This window comes from Diachasma alloeum, unplaced genomic scaffold (genome assembly GCF_001412515.2).
Source record: "Diachasma alloeum isolate Michigan unplaced genomic scaffold, Dall2.0 Dall_scaffold_00539, whole genome shotgun sequence".
Classification (NCBI taxonomy): Eukaryota; Metazoa; Arthropoda; class Insecta; order Hymenoptera; family Braconidae; genus Diachasma; species Diachasma alloeum.
In genome coordinates, this window is record NW_021680671.1 from 461,025 (window position 1) to 478,353 (window position 17,329).

Sequence of the window (17,329 nt, forward strand, 5' to 3'; positions counted from 1 at the left end):
CTAGTCTAAGTTCTGATCCCCTGGTCAAGTCCTTGTTGAAGGCAATTGGATTCGAGAAAGCTAAACAGACCAAACCAACGAAGAGGACAATCTGGAGCGTAGAATCTTTAATGGATTGGATGGCGAACCATCCTCCAGACGAAAACAGCATTTTTGGAGTGTCTCGTTTCGTAGCTCTTCTTTTACTGTTGGCCTCTGGAAGGAGAATCCATGATCTCACTCTCCTCTCAATTGATCCAGATTCCTGCGATACCCTCGAGGATGAGTACACATTTTGGCCAAGGTTTGGTTCAAAAACCGATAGGGCTAACTCTCGTCAATCTGGCTGGAAAATTAGTAGCTCAAAAGATCCAATTTTTGATATAGTTAAATGNGCTGGAAAATTAGTAGCTCAAAAGATCCAATTTTCGATATAGTTAAATGGATCAGATTGCTCATTGTCCTATCGGCTAAGAGACGTGAGGCTCGGGAGTGCCTTCCATCTCTCTTCATTACAACGAGAGGACAAGTAAAGGCGGCGTCAAAATCTATAATCGCAGGTTGGATCAGAACCGCCTTCACTGAAGCGGGCATTCAGGCAAGTGCAGGCTCTACCAGGTCAGCAGTAGCATCTCAAAATTATCGTAACAACATGGATATCGATGAACTACTCGCAAGGGGCAACTGGAAGGGGTCTGGTACCTTCTTCAAACATTACTGTAAGACTGTGGAAAAACCCAGGGGTGCTGAGCCAAAGACTTCGCTCATAAGTAGTTTCGAACCAGTGTAACACTGTTCTTGTCATATCTATATACGTTCTTGTCATAACTATAGTTTATTTTGTAGAACTTATAAAGTTCGATATCAAGACCATTGGTCTTTATGTGTTATTCTATGAATGTATCTCCAGTGTATTTTCAAAAAGAAATAAATATCGAGTTCTTCTCTCAATTCTGGAATCACAGTACACCTTCTAGTGCCGGCAGACTTCAAACATCTCTCCGAAGGGTCAAGCCGAAGGCACAGACTTAAAATAGAACCGTTTTCCACCCCGTAGGGAAGAAAACGTATATTTTAGGTCTTGCCGAGGCTTCACCCTGAGTAAGGGCTTGCCGTCATTCGTAGCTTTTACTAGAGAATATGGCCGCGTCCCTCGCGCATCCACTAGCCCGGCACAAGTCGTTCACGAAGTACCCTTCTCTCCCGTTAGATGTCTCCCATAGGGGGGATTTCAGATTGTTTAGGCACACATGCATGCAAAGGATACTGAAGGTAATCTCCGAAGGGTCAAGCCTCGGCAAGACCTAAAATATACGTTTTCTTCCCTACGGGGTGGAAAACGGTTCTATTTGAGGTTTTTCGTCAGCCGTTCGCTCGCTCTCTCTCCCCCTCCCTTCCCCTCTCACCCACACCCGCTCCTTCTCTTTCCCTTGCTCATTCTTCGCCATGAAAATAAGAAAATGCCATTGATGGACAATATTTTTGTTGCTAGTGTATGATCAGTATTATTAAAATTATTAATAATAGAAGAATGATCGATGATAATTTTTTTTATTAATGATAAAAATGATTGAAACTAAAAAAGAATAGAACTGTCATTCTCTAACGATAGTTCTAAACTTGCCGAAAGAATTTTTTTTGTATCCATCCATTTCTGCATGAATAACTGAATAAAGTTTCCAACTGCCATTAACCCAATTTTTTTTTATATATTCCATGTATTATATATTTTTTTTAATCGTAAAGTTCGGAAAATTTCCCAATCACAACATAATTTTGATTTTTTTAGATGTTCTCATCAATGCAGGGGTGAAATACTGACAAAACATTAGTTTCTAGAAAATATATCGTAATTTAAGGATGTTCTACACCCTTATTTCGGCCGAAATCCACATTCTTTTTATTTTTCTGGCAAATTGTCGATCGGATTGCCACGAAAAAATATAACGTTTTTGTGTTTTGTCATTATTTCATGGATCACGAAGTTTCATGGAGGTGCGATTATTTTTCTGCGTTTTTTCTACAGTTTCGTGATTTCTTTTAAACGTTTAGAAAAAACGCAGGAAAATGATTGCACCGCTTTGAAACTTCGTGAGTCATTCCATACACTGTTAGGAAAAAAAATGGCATTCCATGGACAGTTGACTACTCATTTCTAATGAAACCAGAAAGTTCATGAATTTTTCCCCCTTAAATCGCATTAAATGTGGAGATTTACGATTCTTTGGGGCTGTGTTCATACAACCTTTAGCCGCAAATTGCCAAATATTTTTCCGATTACCTGAAAGAAGTTTATAGAAATGGTTTGAAAAAGTCAGGCGCAGATGACTGGGAATCACAATCAGTTCACAGATATTCAAGAATTAATTATGAAATTGCACATTTTACTGAAAATTCAATCGGATCCCAGTTTTTTTATGAATTCGCCAGCTTACATGAGTTTTCAATAAAATAATGAATATTTAGTATGAAATTACGCTGAACCTTCGATTGATTGACATTTCGGCGTTGAGTAGGGAATATTCATAAGTTTTTTGAAAACTCCAGTGAGCTGAACAATGATTCTTCCACACATTTCAATACAAATTTGTCATTCCATCATTTCTTCCTGCAATGACATTATTATTCTTCTATAATAGAGAATCCTAATATTGTCAAGCTTTTGGAAATTTGAGATTGTAGTTAGTTCAATCATTCCATGAAAATTGATAGAAATAAAGAAATTTCTGGAAAAGTATATTACGATACAAGTGAAAAAAAGTGGTTGTTGACGACGGTGAAGGTACTGGCGGAGCTGAAGGCGAGGTCTGTAATGACATGCATCAACAATACACTTTTCACGTGTATTGTAGAAAATTTTATGATACTCGTGAAGAAATGGCAGTTACTTGCGCGCGAAGCATGCAAAAAAGTGCCTTTTTTTCATTGTGTGACGAGGCATATTCATTTATTTTTTATTATTTTTCTACATATTTTTACCCACTACACACTGCCCCTAAAAGGTAAATCCCGCCACCGTTGGATACCCCTTCCCCAGACTTTTCCCCTCATCGCCCTTCTACCCTGCTCATGGACATCACGAAGACATCAGCCGAAGGAAGACATCAGTTCCGGCCCCACCCGATCAATTGGAGAAGCCATCGCCTCCTGGAAATTCCCCATACTAGACCCCCAAATATTCAACACCAGCAATAATCCCTTGCGAGACATCCCTGGATTGTGGTCATCGTCACCACTCACCCGTGCTGATTGGCCCCGATTGCTCCCGAATTAAAACCCGAAGGACATCGACACCTGACGAACCCCCACGAATCGCGAAGGAAAAGAAGAGACCGTCACTCGTGCAATAGCTGCCCCGTGAGTCACCACGTGCCCCGAAAGTAGTAATAGTGAATACAGTAAAATTCGCCCGGAAGTATTGGCGGATAAAAAGAGGATTTTCGATACATCGAGCTCATCCCAGCTCTAGTATTGGTGCCCAGGAAACCCCGAGGTGGAAAGGAGGCTCTCCAGGAAAACGCCCTGGTATTTTGAAGGAGTGCAAGGCGCCGGTGGAATTCCACGTGTTCGCCAGAGTGAACTCCCATCGTGAGTTCACTGTTACAAAAAGATCAAACCCTCTGTGACTCTGCATCAGCCTTTTATGCCGCGAATACCCCCCCTCCGATCCTTACGAGTTACCCCCCTCATTTTCCCTCTTGTCCCCACAATATTACCCTTCATACCCCCCAACGGTGAGCCTACATTCTTTTGTTTCTTCCCCATTTAGTTATTCTTCTTATATTTAGTTGCATTCCCTCGACACGACTAGCTTCTCCCCTTTTTCTGCATTAGAGTCACTCCCCTTTTTACGTGTACAAAAGTTGCCTGGCCTTACCCATAACCCTAGATCCAAGTAAAAGGCATTTTAAACGTCTTACGACGATCTAATCTGTAAATTACTAGAAATATAGATATTTAGTTAATTTTATCCCTCATTTGTCCTCATTATTTAATTGCCCTAAATCCCCCTTTTAGGAAATAATATTAATTAAATATTGAACGGTCACAATTGGTATAATAACAAATATTTTTGAATGGAAGGCTCCGGCGAGCGGGAGGTTGCTAATAGAGGAACCGCCTGTACCGGCATGGGTTTTCTGTGGTTTCCCCATGCTACTTCTATGTTCTATAGAAGTGCGAATGCGGTACAGTGTAGAATCCACAGCCGCATGCATAGGGTTGGATAGAGTGCCGAATGGGACCCGAAAAAGGGACTCAGAGGCCGTAAAAAAAAAAAAGACATTACAGGATCCTCTCACCAAAAAAATACAAGTCAATCGTGAGTATATTCTAATCAAATAATGCGATTTGGATGAATCATATTTCACATTAAAATTGAGGGATGCAGAAGTGAGGATTACAAAAGTCATGAATAAAAATGATCAATACCAGTTTCAAGAAAAGGCCGAAGCTGAGGATCACGGTTGAATCACGGTTAAAAACTAGGATCATGAAAGTCAGAAGTGAGGGACACGATAGTAAAATGCAAGGATCTCAAGGGCCATAAATAAAGGTCAAGGACAAGGCAATAATTCTTTTTTTTAATAACTTAAATTAATTTATTTTTCAATTCCAATTCAGAATGAAAATGCCGCCATTGTCAAGTGCATTACAGTTAATATTATTTTCATGTGTTATAGATAAAATCAATTCGTAAATTCATCAACATGGCATCAGTTGAAATATTCCAAACCCTCCGGGTATTGAGTGTAATGGACAAACGCAACGAGCATAATACAGTTCAGACGTAATCAAATTCATAATTTGTTACTAACATGCGTAAAAAATCTTGGAGAGTTTATCACATTTTGTGAGTTTTTAATCTGTTCTAAAATTGACAATGGGCGTTGGGGTTCTCAATTCAAGTAAATTTAAATCATTTGGGAGGGGAAATTTTCCTCCGTTTTCGGAACTTTTCGTGGAACAAACACCTGAGGAACAGTTAAAATGATTCAAATAACCAATTCGTAAAAGTGATAATTACTTCCATAAAAAAAAATGACGCAACACTCGTGCATATTAATAATAATCAAAGCCGTATTCAAACTCTTCATCATCTGCGTCGTAATCGCCATTCTTTTCTTGACTTTTCTCTCCATCTCTTTCTTCGAATCCTTCTTGTTCGTCATAAACTCCATTCTCTTCTTCTTCACCCCCTTCCGAATCTATTTCTTCTTGAGTCTCATTTGTTTCTTGAACTGGTAAATTGGAGCACTCATCTTCATTTGGGCATTTTTTGCACAGTGGGTTGCAAGTACATGTACATCTCTTTGTGGTACTCCTACTTGAAGCACAGTTGCAAGATATCTGGAAAGCATTTTTGAACAATTCATCATGCATCTCACAGTTAATTTATTACGAGGAAATTTCCGCAAGTAATACCATAAGAGCTCCAAACATATCGAGTAATTTCCGAAAGGTTCGTTGCAAACAAACGAAAGAGTTAAGTTTTTCAAGTCAAAAAAACACTTGTGCTTCGCACTCGTGATTTTTTAACCTGAAAAACTTGACAACTTCGTTTGTGTGCAACGAACCTTTCGGGAATTATTCCATTAATTTTGAAGCTCGAGTGGTATTCGGGAGGGAATTTTCCCAGCCAAATGTCGGCCAAAAGAATTGCACAATGAGACAAAATCGATCTGACAGTTCCAACCAGGGGTTCACTCGACCACGGAATCTTTTGGTTTCCACAAATAGAGTCAACATGAAAAATTACCAGTTGAATTATCAAAAATTATCAGTAGTAATACCACAAGACCTCCAAAATTATCTGATACTTCCCGATTGTTTTGTTGCGTAGCAACGAGAGGGAGAAGTTTTGCAGATTAAAATTCCGAGCGCGGAGCGCGAAGGATTTTTGTGCAAAACTTATCCCGATCGTTGATACGCAGGGAAACATGAGGGAAATATTCGATTAATTTTGGAGGTCGAGTGGTATTCGACGGATTATTTTTGGTAATCGGATCGTTTTCCTTCATGGCTTTCTTTCACTCCACAGTATAATATTTGACAGTTATTTGGTTAGAGAAACAATTGCAGAGGTAGAGGGAAATTATCAAAAGCTACAGGGAAATTACTGCTGTATTTTTATTTGGGAAGTACTTCAAGTTATTGAATACTGAACTCTGATTGGCCCAGGGGAGGCCAGAACCGATTACCGAAAATAATCAGCTGAATACCGTGTTGACTACATAAAATAACAGTCGAATAGTGCAATTCTATTGGCTGACATTTGAATGGGGAAAATTCCCGGTAAAATTGACTGAACTAACTTCAATCCCATTTAAAATGAGGTCGAAGGAATAAGGTGAGTTAGAAAGATTGTTCAAAAGGGTTAAATGAGTTTCAAGGTGCACAATGTCTGCACTGGTAAGGTGAGACCTTAGTGGTTGAGGGGTTGTGAAGGAAATTTGATAAAAGACCAAAAAAGAAAGGTCTTGAACTACAAATTCCATAACGAGTTTTCCATGAATGATTGAGTAATTGCGATTGAAGCATAAAAAAATAAAGTAGTACTATGATGGGCTAGACTCAGCATGGGGAATTCTCCATCATGACTTACCTTGGATAACAATTCAGGTGGAGCAGCAAGGAGACTCGTTTTTTTGGGTATTAAGATGAAGTTTTCACCTTCTAGTTTTTCCCATCCCCACTGCAGTGAATCTAGTTTATTGGACTTCCACTGCTGGACTTGGTAATACACTCTCTTAATGTGTTCTAAGAGAGCACCTCTTGTAGGTGGTAGCGAAGGTAGTATATCCTTTTTGGCACCAGCTACTGATGCGGTGAATAATTTATACCTGATGTCATTGAGAGACAGAGTTGCTTCGTTAGACGTGACATACAGATGCTTTAGAATGTTCTCGCCAATATCGTAAAGCTCGTCTATAGTTTTATTCGCGGCATAAAAGGCTGATGCAGAGTCACAGAGGGTTTGATCTTTTTGTAACAGTGAAATAATCGAATTTTTCCCTTTGTTGTAAAAAGCACTTGTCGTATCGCATCCTGCATAGGCGTGTGCAAACAAAATGAAAGGTTGCAAATGTCTGTTGTCACGAGTTGAATAAAGCTTTTTTTCCTTCTTGCCGGTGGAGACAATTTTATAGAAATCAATATTCGAGTCTATCGGCGTCAGGCCAATGAGTAAGACTAGCAGGTCAACATCGTTACCGGCGACTACTACCGGTTTATCAGTGGGTTCTCGATGACTTTGCATGTTAATTGCAGTATTTACAATCAGTGTATCAGCGTCTTCTTCTGCTACTTTCGTCAGAATGCCTTTATTGCGTAAATAAGTTGACAGAAGTTTGACTAATTTGAATTTGTTGACTACGTTGGATAAGAATTTCTCTTTCGTCACTGTGATTGGATTCTCGAGGGCAATGTCAACGTCAGCTGCGACAAATTTCTCCTTACGGCGCAGTCTTTCATAAGACTTCACTCCAAGTATATCATTCTTGTAGCCGTCAAAGACGACGACAGCATCATATCCGAAATAATCAGTGATGTATTTCCGGTATATTTCCAAAACCTCTGCGTACGTTTTTCCATGCGGCCAATTGATTTGGCGCAGTAACCAGCCACCGTCCACTACGAATTGACAATTTTTCAACAACCCAGGGTTCCGAATTGCTGGTGTGAGAATGGTGTAAAGATCTGACTTTTTATTCTGCCTTAACCAGCATTTCTCATCAAATAGACTCAGTGGGACAGAAGATAATTCGTATTGTAAAGCTTGTTGAGTTAATTGACTATTTTCCTTCAAATGAATGGATATTTTTTGAAATAGGAGATAAGTGTCAAACTACAGCAGAGTCAGAAGAGTTGAGGTGAATTGCCTGTGCAGCAGAAGTAAGGTTTTTAACCTTGAAAACTGGAGATATTGAGGCACTCTCCGCATCCTTACCCACGACCCTTTTCATAGATGCTAATCCTTTTGATACTGCTTCGTGGCAATTTATGAACGGTCCACCAATAACCCTCGTCGAAAGTGAAATCAGTGAATTGCGACCAGAGAATGGATTATGAGAGTTCAACCAGAACAGCAGTTTTTCAATGTCTTGATTATCTCTTGACATTCTGCTGCTTCTCAGATCAACGTATTGCTCACTATTAGCAGATCGAACTCCACAATACTCTTCCAGAGTCTCCATGATGGCGAATGCTGAGGGCATGGCGAGCAAGTATCTGTTCACTACACTGGGTGTCACCCCTCTCCCGTGCTTCAAATCAATCCCAAATGATCTATTAAGAGTCTGCTCTATCACCATGTCCCTCGACACGCCAGCCCATGCTTTATCGTTTCGACGTATTGTAAAAAATCCCTGGGTAGTGAATGATTCGTATTCGTCTGGAGGCATTTTGTCTTTTAAATGAGCCATTCTTTGCACGTATACATGAGCAGTTATTGCGTATTTAATGTGGCCCGAAGCGTGAAACAGAGGAATGGTATTTGCCACCGATTGGAGGTGGAGCTTCCAGTCTCCTAATCTCTCAGCCTCAATTAATTGCAATAAGATGACAACAGATTTGAAGTACTGGATCCACAACTTACTCGTAGCACCATTTTCATTCTCAAGTCTCCACAGTTCATTCTCAAATTCTTTCGTCATGATTTTCAGTTCCCCACAATGATAATTCACCTCTCGTACGTGATTGCCAGTCAGACATGAACTCACCCATGAAATCTTTGCATGCTTCTCTCTTGCCTTCATCTACGTAACCACAAATTTTCATTCCCAAAGCCGTGAATGTCAGGATGTGAGCTCTTAGAGCCCTACTAAAAGCATGTCCCGAAAGCATCTTTTTGACTGATTGTGGCGCGTAAATAACTGACCATAAGTCTTCGAGGCCACTTCCTTCCATTGTGTATCCTATGGCACCCATAAACGACATCATTAAATGGAAGATCCCCAGTAGTACAACGGTTTTATTCATTGACGAATCAGCGAGAGACATGGCCATCGATTCTGACTTCCAATATAATGGTTGGTCGAACGTCACGAAAGTTGTTTGTTGTCCGATCTTGGCAGTTTCAGTCGCTGCATAATTTAGAGCTGTGTGGAGTGTCGTCAAATTCGAGGGAGGGGAATTTATGAAGGGTAAACAGACGATGCTGGATGTTCTCACTGACAAGTCGGATTCCGACGTCACAACTTCCATGAACCCCTTCCAGGATGGTAAATCAATACCTCTGAAGGATTTACACTACAAGTACGTTGAGTATTCGACTGGGATCAATGCTGGTTTACCAAGATCGAGATCTTCAATGTCTTCCAGAATTACCTTCTTCATCCCACTCTCTTCGGGAGCTTCGTATGGGAGAGTTTGGATTGGTTTCTGGGCAGCAATGACTGCCGTAGACGGCATTTTGTTCAATTTTTTGGAGCCTCCATGATAAGACACATTTTCTGCAGGAGTGTAAACAGCAATACCCCCCAAACAATGGAAGGTCTCGTGCCCATCCAGAGTGGCGGCGTTATGATCAGTATTATCAAACACGTACTGCACGAAAGAACCCTTATCGACATTCATTTTGGGGGGATCCATAATGTTACTCACTTCAAAAAGTTTTATGTTGTGCCACGAGGCACAAACACCTATTGTGGATAATAGATCGATGACTAATTTGCTACCGGTTTTACGATGAATGTAAACGCCAATGGCCAACTGGAGATTCGATATGAATGATTTTGGTTTTATAGCTGTTACAATAGCATGAGACAGATAATCCCGCAAACGTCGATGTTGATCCTCACGCTTTGGATCATTCAAATATAACAGCTGCCCAAAAAAATTCTGTAAATTCCATGGAATGATCGTAGAGACACCCTGCAGAAATTTATTCGGTGGAGAATACGAAGAGGTATCGAAATTTGTCTGGACCACTTCCTCATGTAGCATCTCAGCTGCTACTTGCAGCAAAATAGATCGTCGTTCTTGACTAATTGTGCCACGAGAGCAGAACCACTCACTACATATCTTAGCAATATCTGTGTGTTTATATAGGACTTGAGTTTTTCTTCCTTGATGTATATCAATGAAGATATCGTCATGATAGGTCTCCTGTAATTTCTTGTATAAAACCCTGTCACTAATCGTGCTTTCTCCCATAATCTCTCGTAACTCTTTCACCGAAAAAGTTATCTTGTTCGCATTCTCAAGATAACTCCTAACTTTACGAAATGCCTCTTCATTTTGCGTATTATCCACGTGTGGTCTGGCATACTTCCAAGACAATAATCGACTGCAACACGCCAAGTGATAGCCAGCTTGAGCCTCCACAAGTGAAACATCTCTCTGCAGTCGATGAATAACTCCTTCACTAAATTCATCACCAATAGTATCCGCCATCAGTAAAAATCGGTCCTTCAACAGTGGATCATGTACCCTCCTCACCACTTCCCGAAAAGAGTACATCCGTTTGCCACAAAGAATACATAGATTTTTGTAGTCAAAGTCAGAAGATTGGGAAGACGATGACGTCCCTGGAGTCTGTTGTGTCGATCTCTCTGCTTCCGATTGCAGCTGGGGGGTGGTTGCTGGTGATGGTCTTAGAGGTTCTGTTTTCCTCCTCTTGGCTTCGGAGACATGGTCCGATCTAACCCCATATCGCTTCCTGCACGTCTCATGAGCTGTAGCACAATTCCCTTTCTCCCAAGACTCCCAAAGCCCATCCCCTCGTTTTTTACTCTTTTCACTAAAAGACTGGAGTGCCTTTTGTTTGAGTGTTGAGAGAGAGTCCTTATCCTGCATTACTTCTCCACAAATGCAACAGATTGAGACGGGGTCCATTGTGCAAGTCTGATACAAACAAAAATAACATGCAGCTAGAAAACTTATAAAATTATGTAGGTAAATGAATAACGGTATGCCGGGCCATTTATTTCGATATTCAATAGAGCACAAAAGAATGGTTTTGTTTTTTATCCTTTTTTTTTGCTCGCGTTTTCCAAAAGTTGAAAAAAATGTACGATTGAATTAGTGAGCGGTTTGAATGCATATTTTTCTGAGTCAAATGCCTCCTGCGGAAAATTTCATCAGTATGGACTTGACTTTTTAATGGAAATAAGTGAAAAAAACGATTATTTAGAAATAATAAAAAAAGGAACGTTTACAAAAAAGAAGCTGAATTAGTTATTCATATTTCAACGGAATTATTTCTTTCGTAGTTTGCAACGCAAGATTCCATTATTTAAAAAAATGAAAAAATCTCTAGTGTACCTGATAAAATTTGGCACTTTTTATTATTTCAGAGATTGTTTTATTCTTATCGTTAACTGATGGGCCGAAAGTAACACATTAACATTCTATAATCATACTTCCTATTAACATAAACTCTGATCATTTCACAAGTACCAACGATTTTAAAAATTTATTTCATATTTCTTTTAATATTTCAATTATTAAAAAAATGCAAGAATGAACAACAATGTCCCTTTTGCTCATACCAAGAGGTTTCTCTCCAGAATTTTTTTCACTTCGCCGACCCAAGTTTTTTAATCCTTAGGGAAAATTAACATGAATATTCTGAGTAACACTGAGGTTACCATTGATAATTATGTTTTTTATGTAATTTCGTATATCGTTTAGCAAATAAATTGAATTACGTAATAATGACTACAAATGTTCAAACATTAGGGGAAATTGGGACCGAAAATATAAAATTTAAAAACACAGATCCCGGGCTTTTCCCCTTTTTGTTCTAACAATCTGGGTTTTAGTAGCGAAAAACTATGGGAAAACTATGAGTTTGATTATAATTTCATCATTTTTTCCGGAATATTACGCAAATTTCCGATCCAAATCCAAATCCTCTTTGAAAAAAGCGTGCTGGTGTGCCGCAGAGTTAGAACAGAAATAAAGAAACAAACAATGGCAAGTTGAACAGTGAGATTCTCTTGATTTTCAAGGGTTTATTCACATTTATCTATCGTTGAGATGCGAAAAAAATGAGATAGAAACATTCAATGGAATATTAAGTAGGCACAGTAATCATTTCGATTGAATTTTATTTTTTTTCTATTTTAGCATTCATTTCCCAAAGATTATTTTGATCGATAATGTTTCAAATGCTACAAAAAAAATACAAGATTTTTTTAAAAGGGGATAAACTGATCCAAATGGATTTTCGGAGTTTTGTGTTTCAATTGTCACCACGAAGTTGAAGTGGGGGGACGAAATAACCGCCATTTTCGAAAAACTGAAGAAATTTCCGATCAAAATCTATTTATTTTTAAGCATTTTTAAACACGTTAAATTAGATAGAATAATTTGCAATGTAAAACGTTCAATTACCCTCTGCGCGTCTAAGAAGCAGAGAAATCTTTTTTTTTCCAGAGTCAGAAATTTTCCAAAGTCATTTTCGATTTTTTATCGAAAAAAAGAATTTTAAACAGTAAAAATGAGCTTAACCGGAATTCTGTAACTCAATAATTGACGAATATATTAAAGATTGTTTCTCTTCACCTTCAGCAATTTTCCAAAATTTAAATTGTAATTACGACTCACAATAAAAAAAAAAGCCGAAGATTTTGTAGGAAACTTTCTCTACTTTTCGAAAAAATATAAATCGTGTTCTATGTCTTTTCAACTTTTGGTGGTTGTTTACCACTTTTTTTTTCTTCATTTGTGATGTCCTGAAGTTCAGAAGTAGAAAAAGATAATTTTGTGCTGCCAAAACATTAGTTTTTCAATTGCATACTCAAAAAAAATTAATACTTTTCCCCAGTACCAAATTGGTACTTGGGGTGAATTTACTGTTGGAAAGTCAGAAAAATACTTGGGACAAGTATTTTCCGAACTTTTCACGAGTAAAATCGTCTCTAGTACCATTTGGTACTTGTGAGAAGTATTTATTTTTTTGAGTGTAGCTTGAAATCTAAAAGATATAGAGTAATTTATGGGAGGATGATTCTTGTACAGCCTCCTTAGGTCCACAAAAAAGTTCCAATGCAATATTTTTCATGTACCGTTTATTCGAAGATACACTGTTGAAAAATTTTGTCGGAATTTTCCAGTACACTTCTCGACAATTATTATCGTATTCAATTATCACTGAAATTTCAAAGAATTTCGTCATTGAAAATTCCGGATTTCATGGAAAAATCAATGAGGACTAGAGATTTCAGTTTTACTTTCCCTCGAAAATCTTTAGAAATCCAGTAAATTCAGTTGAATATATCCCTTAATTTTCGAATGCGATTTACGGAAAGAAAAATCATAAAATTTCAGATTTCACTGAAAATTCAGTGAAATTTGGAACTAAATTTTCATACTCCAATGAGAGTTTGGATGCATCCAAGAATTCTCATCTCCGAGGTACTTCAGTGAATTTTCAGTGAAACCTGAAATTTCATGATTTCTGCACCCTGAAGTTAAATGCAGTGTTACTGCCTTCAAAATTGGTAGTCAACTGTCCATGAAATTTTGCTTTTTTTTTTTTTCTAACAGTGTATTCTTTGAAAAATCATCGCCAGATTGACATTACATAATTAGCAGATTGGTTTCTATACGAAAAGTCATTTTTTATTGTTTTTGTCCCCGACATTCTGTTCAAATTTTGGAATAATATTCGTGCTCCAAAATCAATCAGTTATCTTTTTCAAAGTCGTTGCATAGGAAAAATATTTAAATTTTGTGGGAAAATATTTGATGTAGATATTTCACCTGCATCAAGAGACGCATCTTTTTTGTTGCAAACAAGTCACATGAAAAAATAGCTGATCAATTTTGGAGCACTAGTGATATGACAATAATTATTGTCATATCACTCGTGAATTATAGTTCAACACAACAAATTTCTTTAGAAAACATGAAAAAAATCTGAAAAATCATTGAATGCTACTCATATATAACCCAAATATAACCTAAAGTTCAAAGGAAAAACAGTATGCTTTGGGCACGCGCAATAAATGAAAATGAGGACTGTATTATTAATTACCTTGGATTTTGGATGACTCTGTCATGCAACTGTAGAGAACTTTGCCAAAAACAAGCTTTTTCACAATCACTCACACATTATTCCAAAATATTTTGCTCCAAAAACATGTTTTGCACGTGGTAATGTTGTCACAGGTTACACACGCATTGGCGTTTCACGCGACGCGCATGCGCAAACGGTCGGGTGAATAGCTGTAGGGCGTGGGAGTGAGACGGAGATTTCTCTCTCGCACAAAAGGTTCTCATTCACCGCGCCGGATTTAGGGGTTAGAACTAGAAAATTGCGGTTAACTTTGAATCCATAGGAGATTCACGGGTACGATCAAGACAAAATTTGTGGTAAATGTTCTAATAAAAAATATGGAAGAAAAAAAAAGAAATTCATCGATTCAATTTCAAGATATAAATAGCAACATACATTAAATTCACTCTGAATAAATAAACAAGCTATGGAAAAAAACACTGATATTCCGAATTACAAAAAAAATTCATTAACTTCAATTTTTTAAATGGAAACCAAATTGTTTTTCCCATCTGGGAATAGGGGTAAAGTGCCCCAAACATTTTTTGTGTAGAATTTTGTGCTCTACAACTTTGTATACCACGTTTTTGGACGTACAGCGCGTTATTCACGAGTTATTTCGAAAAAACGGTTTTCAGGGGTAGTTTTTTGGCTTTTTCAATCCCCGCACAAACTTGGAGAACCTTAAACATCCGCCATTAGTTTCATACGCCCAAATCACAAATTGCATCAAAATTTCAGCCTGATTAGCAACACATTCGTGTGTTAGACCGACGTTCATTGGACACAGAAAAAGGCCATCACAAAAATTTCGCTATTTCCTTTAGATTCTAAGATATTGGCCAAAAGTTGATCTGTTTCAAAGTGAAATTGACTTTTCCTGCTTCGTCACTCCTTCACTGAACTACATATTTTATCAATTGATCATAAGCATTTGAAGGGTTAATTACCTTAATTCCATGACGACGCATCGCCTGGTTGGCAGCTTGAGACAATTTCTCCCGATACTGCATGGCAGTACGAGATTTGTACTTCTGCTGTGCATCGGTCGTCGTGCAGTTGTGCTGAGAGAAAAACGTCCTCTGAAACCAGAAAATCATAACGTTGAGAAAAACAGACTCCCTCATTTTCTCTCGGGTTCCGTCCAACCATTGTTCGTCCAATCACCTTTGGTCTAATCGACATTGAGAGAAAAAAAAAAAATTTCTCGGACAAGTCTTGTTCGAACTTCAAAAATGGCAAATCAAAAATTGCCATAAAAATAAAATTTAGTGCTCATTTGAAGACTGTCGTGAGATGAAAAATCCTTGTCACAAAAAATAGATTTAGTTGTCCCATAAAAATGTTTTCCCTGTCCAACCAGAAAATGCAATTTCTAGCACTACATACTCCTTCGTTATTCGATACTACCGTAGGTATTTTGCTCCCGAAAAACGTTTGTTTTATGCAAAACAAGGGATAGTTTTTCGTTTCGACTATTCAATAATCACGGGTAAGAAATCAGCAGCGAAGCTGTAAAATTATTTAAGTCGACTCAGCCCTGAGCTGAGTTTTCGAGGAATATCTCCGAATCTAAGGAGGATAATGAAAATGTCATAATAATCCTTTTTGTAGAGCGAATGGAGCGAATTCAAAGAGCATTTGTAATTTATATTCAGAATAAGTTGAATAACAAGAAATTGAAAAATGTATCTGCTTTACGGTAACAAATGGCGGCCTGTCACCCAATATCATGCAGGGGGAAGACTGATTTCGTAAATCTTTTCTCACACTGTACAGAGACATTTATTACGGAAAAGGCTCTTTGAAAAAAGTTGTAATATTTTGGAGAATTTTTTAATCACACATTTATCACATAAAAATGGCAGATAACTATATACCACTTTTGAAAATTGAGATTCCTAACTGTCACTTCCCATGAGGAGTTAGTGTTTTGTTATCCACCATGGAAAATGACAGCTAATAGATAATTTGCCACAGCGAATCAGATATTTGTAATTTCCACTTTTTTCAACTCATTCTGAATCTCATTTAAAAACGCTCTTTGAAAAAGTTGAGAATTTTTTCTATTTTTTTGTTATCATTCTATCATAATTTTTGAGAATTTCTACATGATGTACCACTCAATTGACAATTTTGGATTACGAAAGATTTTAAAAAATCCAGATAACATTCGAAAGATAGTACACTCGGGCTTTAAACCGTTTTACTGCTTCGCTACTGAAATGAATTTTGAAATAAAATTAAAACTATCAATTTCGAATCGAACAATTTCTTCTTTAGCAATTTTTAATTTGCGATTTTTTTCATCTAAACAAAAATAGTTTCATGAAGAATTCAATGAATTAACATTCCAAAAAAGTCCAGAGTTCATATTGCCCCAGTCTTCCCTATTAGTGGTCGTCGTCATTTCGAACCACAAGTCATTGGACGAAGAGTTCTTGGAGTAAAAGTATCAGCCCCTCTTCACTCAAAGAGGTTCAATGTGCACTTACAGCATGAGCATTGCCTCCCAACTGCATATTCCTCAGCTGAAGCCATGTCCAATTGGTGTCCAGCTGTGAGGATCTGACGAAGGTCAAGTGTACACCCAAACTACGATGAACAGCTGAACAATCAATGCAGAGGAAGACACCGTATGTCACACTGCACCATGCTGGATTCTTTGCGTTGCAGTCGAAGCATGTCTATGACAAATAAAATAACTTCTAAATTGTGTCGCATCATAAATTAATGAATTCACTAGATTAGGAAATAGGAAACTCATTAGGATCAATCCTTAACGAAAGAACTTTTAAATCTTTTGTTTCGATTTTTGAAGCTCTACCATCTTTGTTTGTTGCCTTATTATTTCAATACGTTGCAGGCGTGGAAACATCTCTAAATAAACTTAACAAATTGAGAAAAAAATTAACTGAAACAAATCGTTTGAATACGTTGCAGGTCAGAGAATGTCCATAAGACCATTCTAAAATAACCTATCATAACCTCTTTGTATTGAAATGAATGAAAATTTATACAAGTGGGATTTTGTTAAAATTGTGATTGAAATTAACAATTACGATTTTGGATGAATTGTTGAGGATTAGTGAGAAGTAATTAATGATGGAAATGTGTGGTGCGTGGACTGGACTTGTGTCGGGAACTGTCAACTCAATCATCAGTTTTGTCGAATTCCTTTCTTTCTATTTTAGAGAGAAGAAGTTTAGATTTAGTTTATGCAATTAAATTTGTACCTTATTAGTTGGAATAGCCCTCAATCTTTTGAAAATTTCCTCGATATCCGATTTAGTGGGGCCTGAATCTGCCATTTTTGACGAGTTGTCAACGTGAGTCAAACGGAAT

At 37.8% G+C, this 17,329-nt stretch overlaps 2 protein-coding genes across 2 annotated transcripts in view; both read right to left on the reverse strand.

The window, feature by feature from the left end:
- Window positions 1-17,318, reverse strand: part of LOC107042935 (ADP-ribosylation factor GTPase-activating protein 2) — a 28,198-nt gene extending 10,880 nt beyond the window's left edge. Inside the window, exons 1-3 of the mRNA XM_015264191.2 lie at window positions 17,221-17,318; window positions 16,480-16,671; window positions 14,935-15,066 (exon numbers count right to left, since the gene is read on the reverse strand). Of these exons, the coding sequence (XP_015119677.1) occupies window positions 14,935-15,066; window positions 16,480-16,671; window positions 17,221-17,295 (399 nt within the window). The 5' untranslated portion in view covers window positions 17,296-17,318. The remainder of the gene's footprint in view (window positions 1-14,934; window positions 15,067-16,479; window positions 16,672-17,220) is intronic.
- On the reverse strand, window positions 4,491-7,928 carry LOC107042937. The gene is made up of 2 exons (XM_015264197.1): window positions 6,584-7,928; window positions 4,491-5,328 (listed from the first exon to the last, which is right to left on the reverse strand). The coding sequence occupies exons 1-2, from the start codon at window positions 7,235-7,237 to the stop codon at window positions 5,041-5,043; spliced, it is 942 nt and encodes a 313-aa protein (XP_015119683.1). The 5' UTR covers window positions 7,238-7,928; the 3' UTR covers window positions 4,491-5,040.
- Window positions 17,319-17,329: the final 11 nt, after the last annotated feature.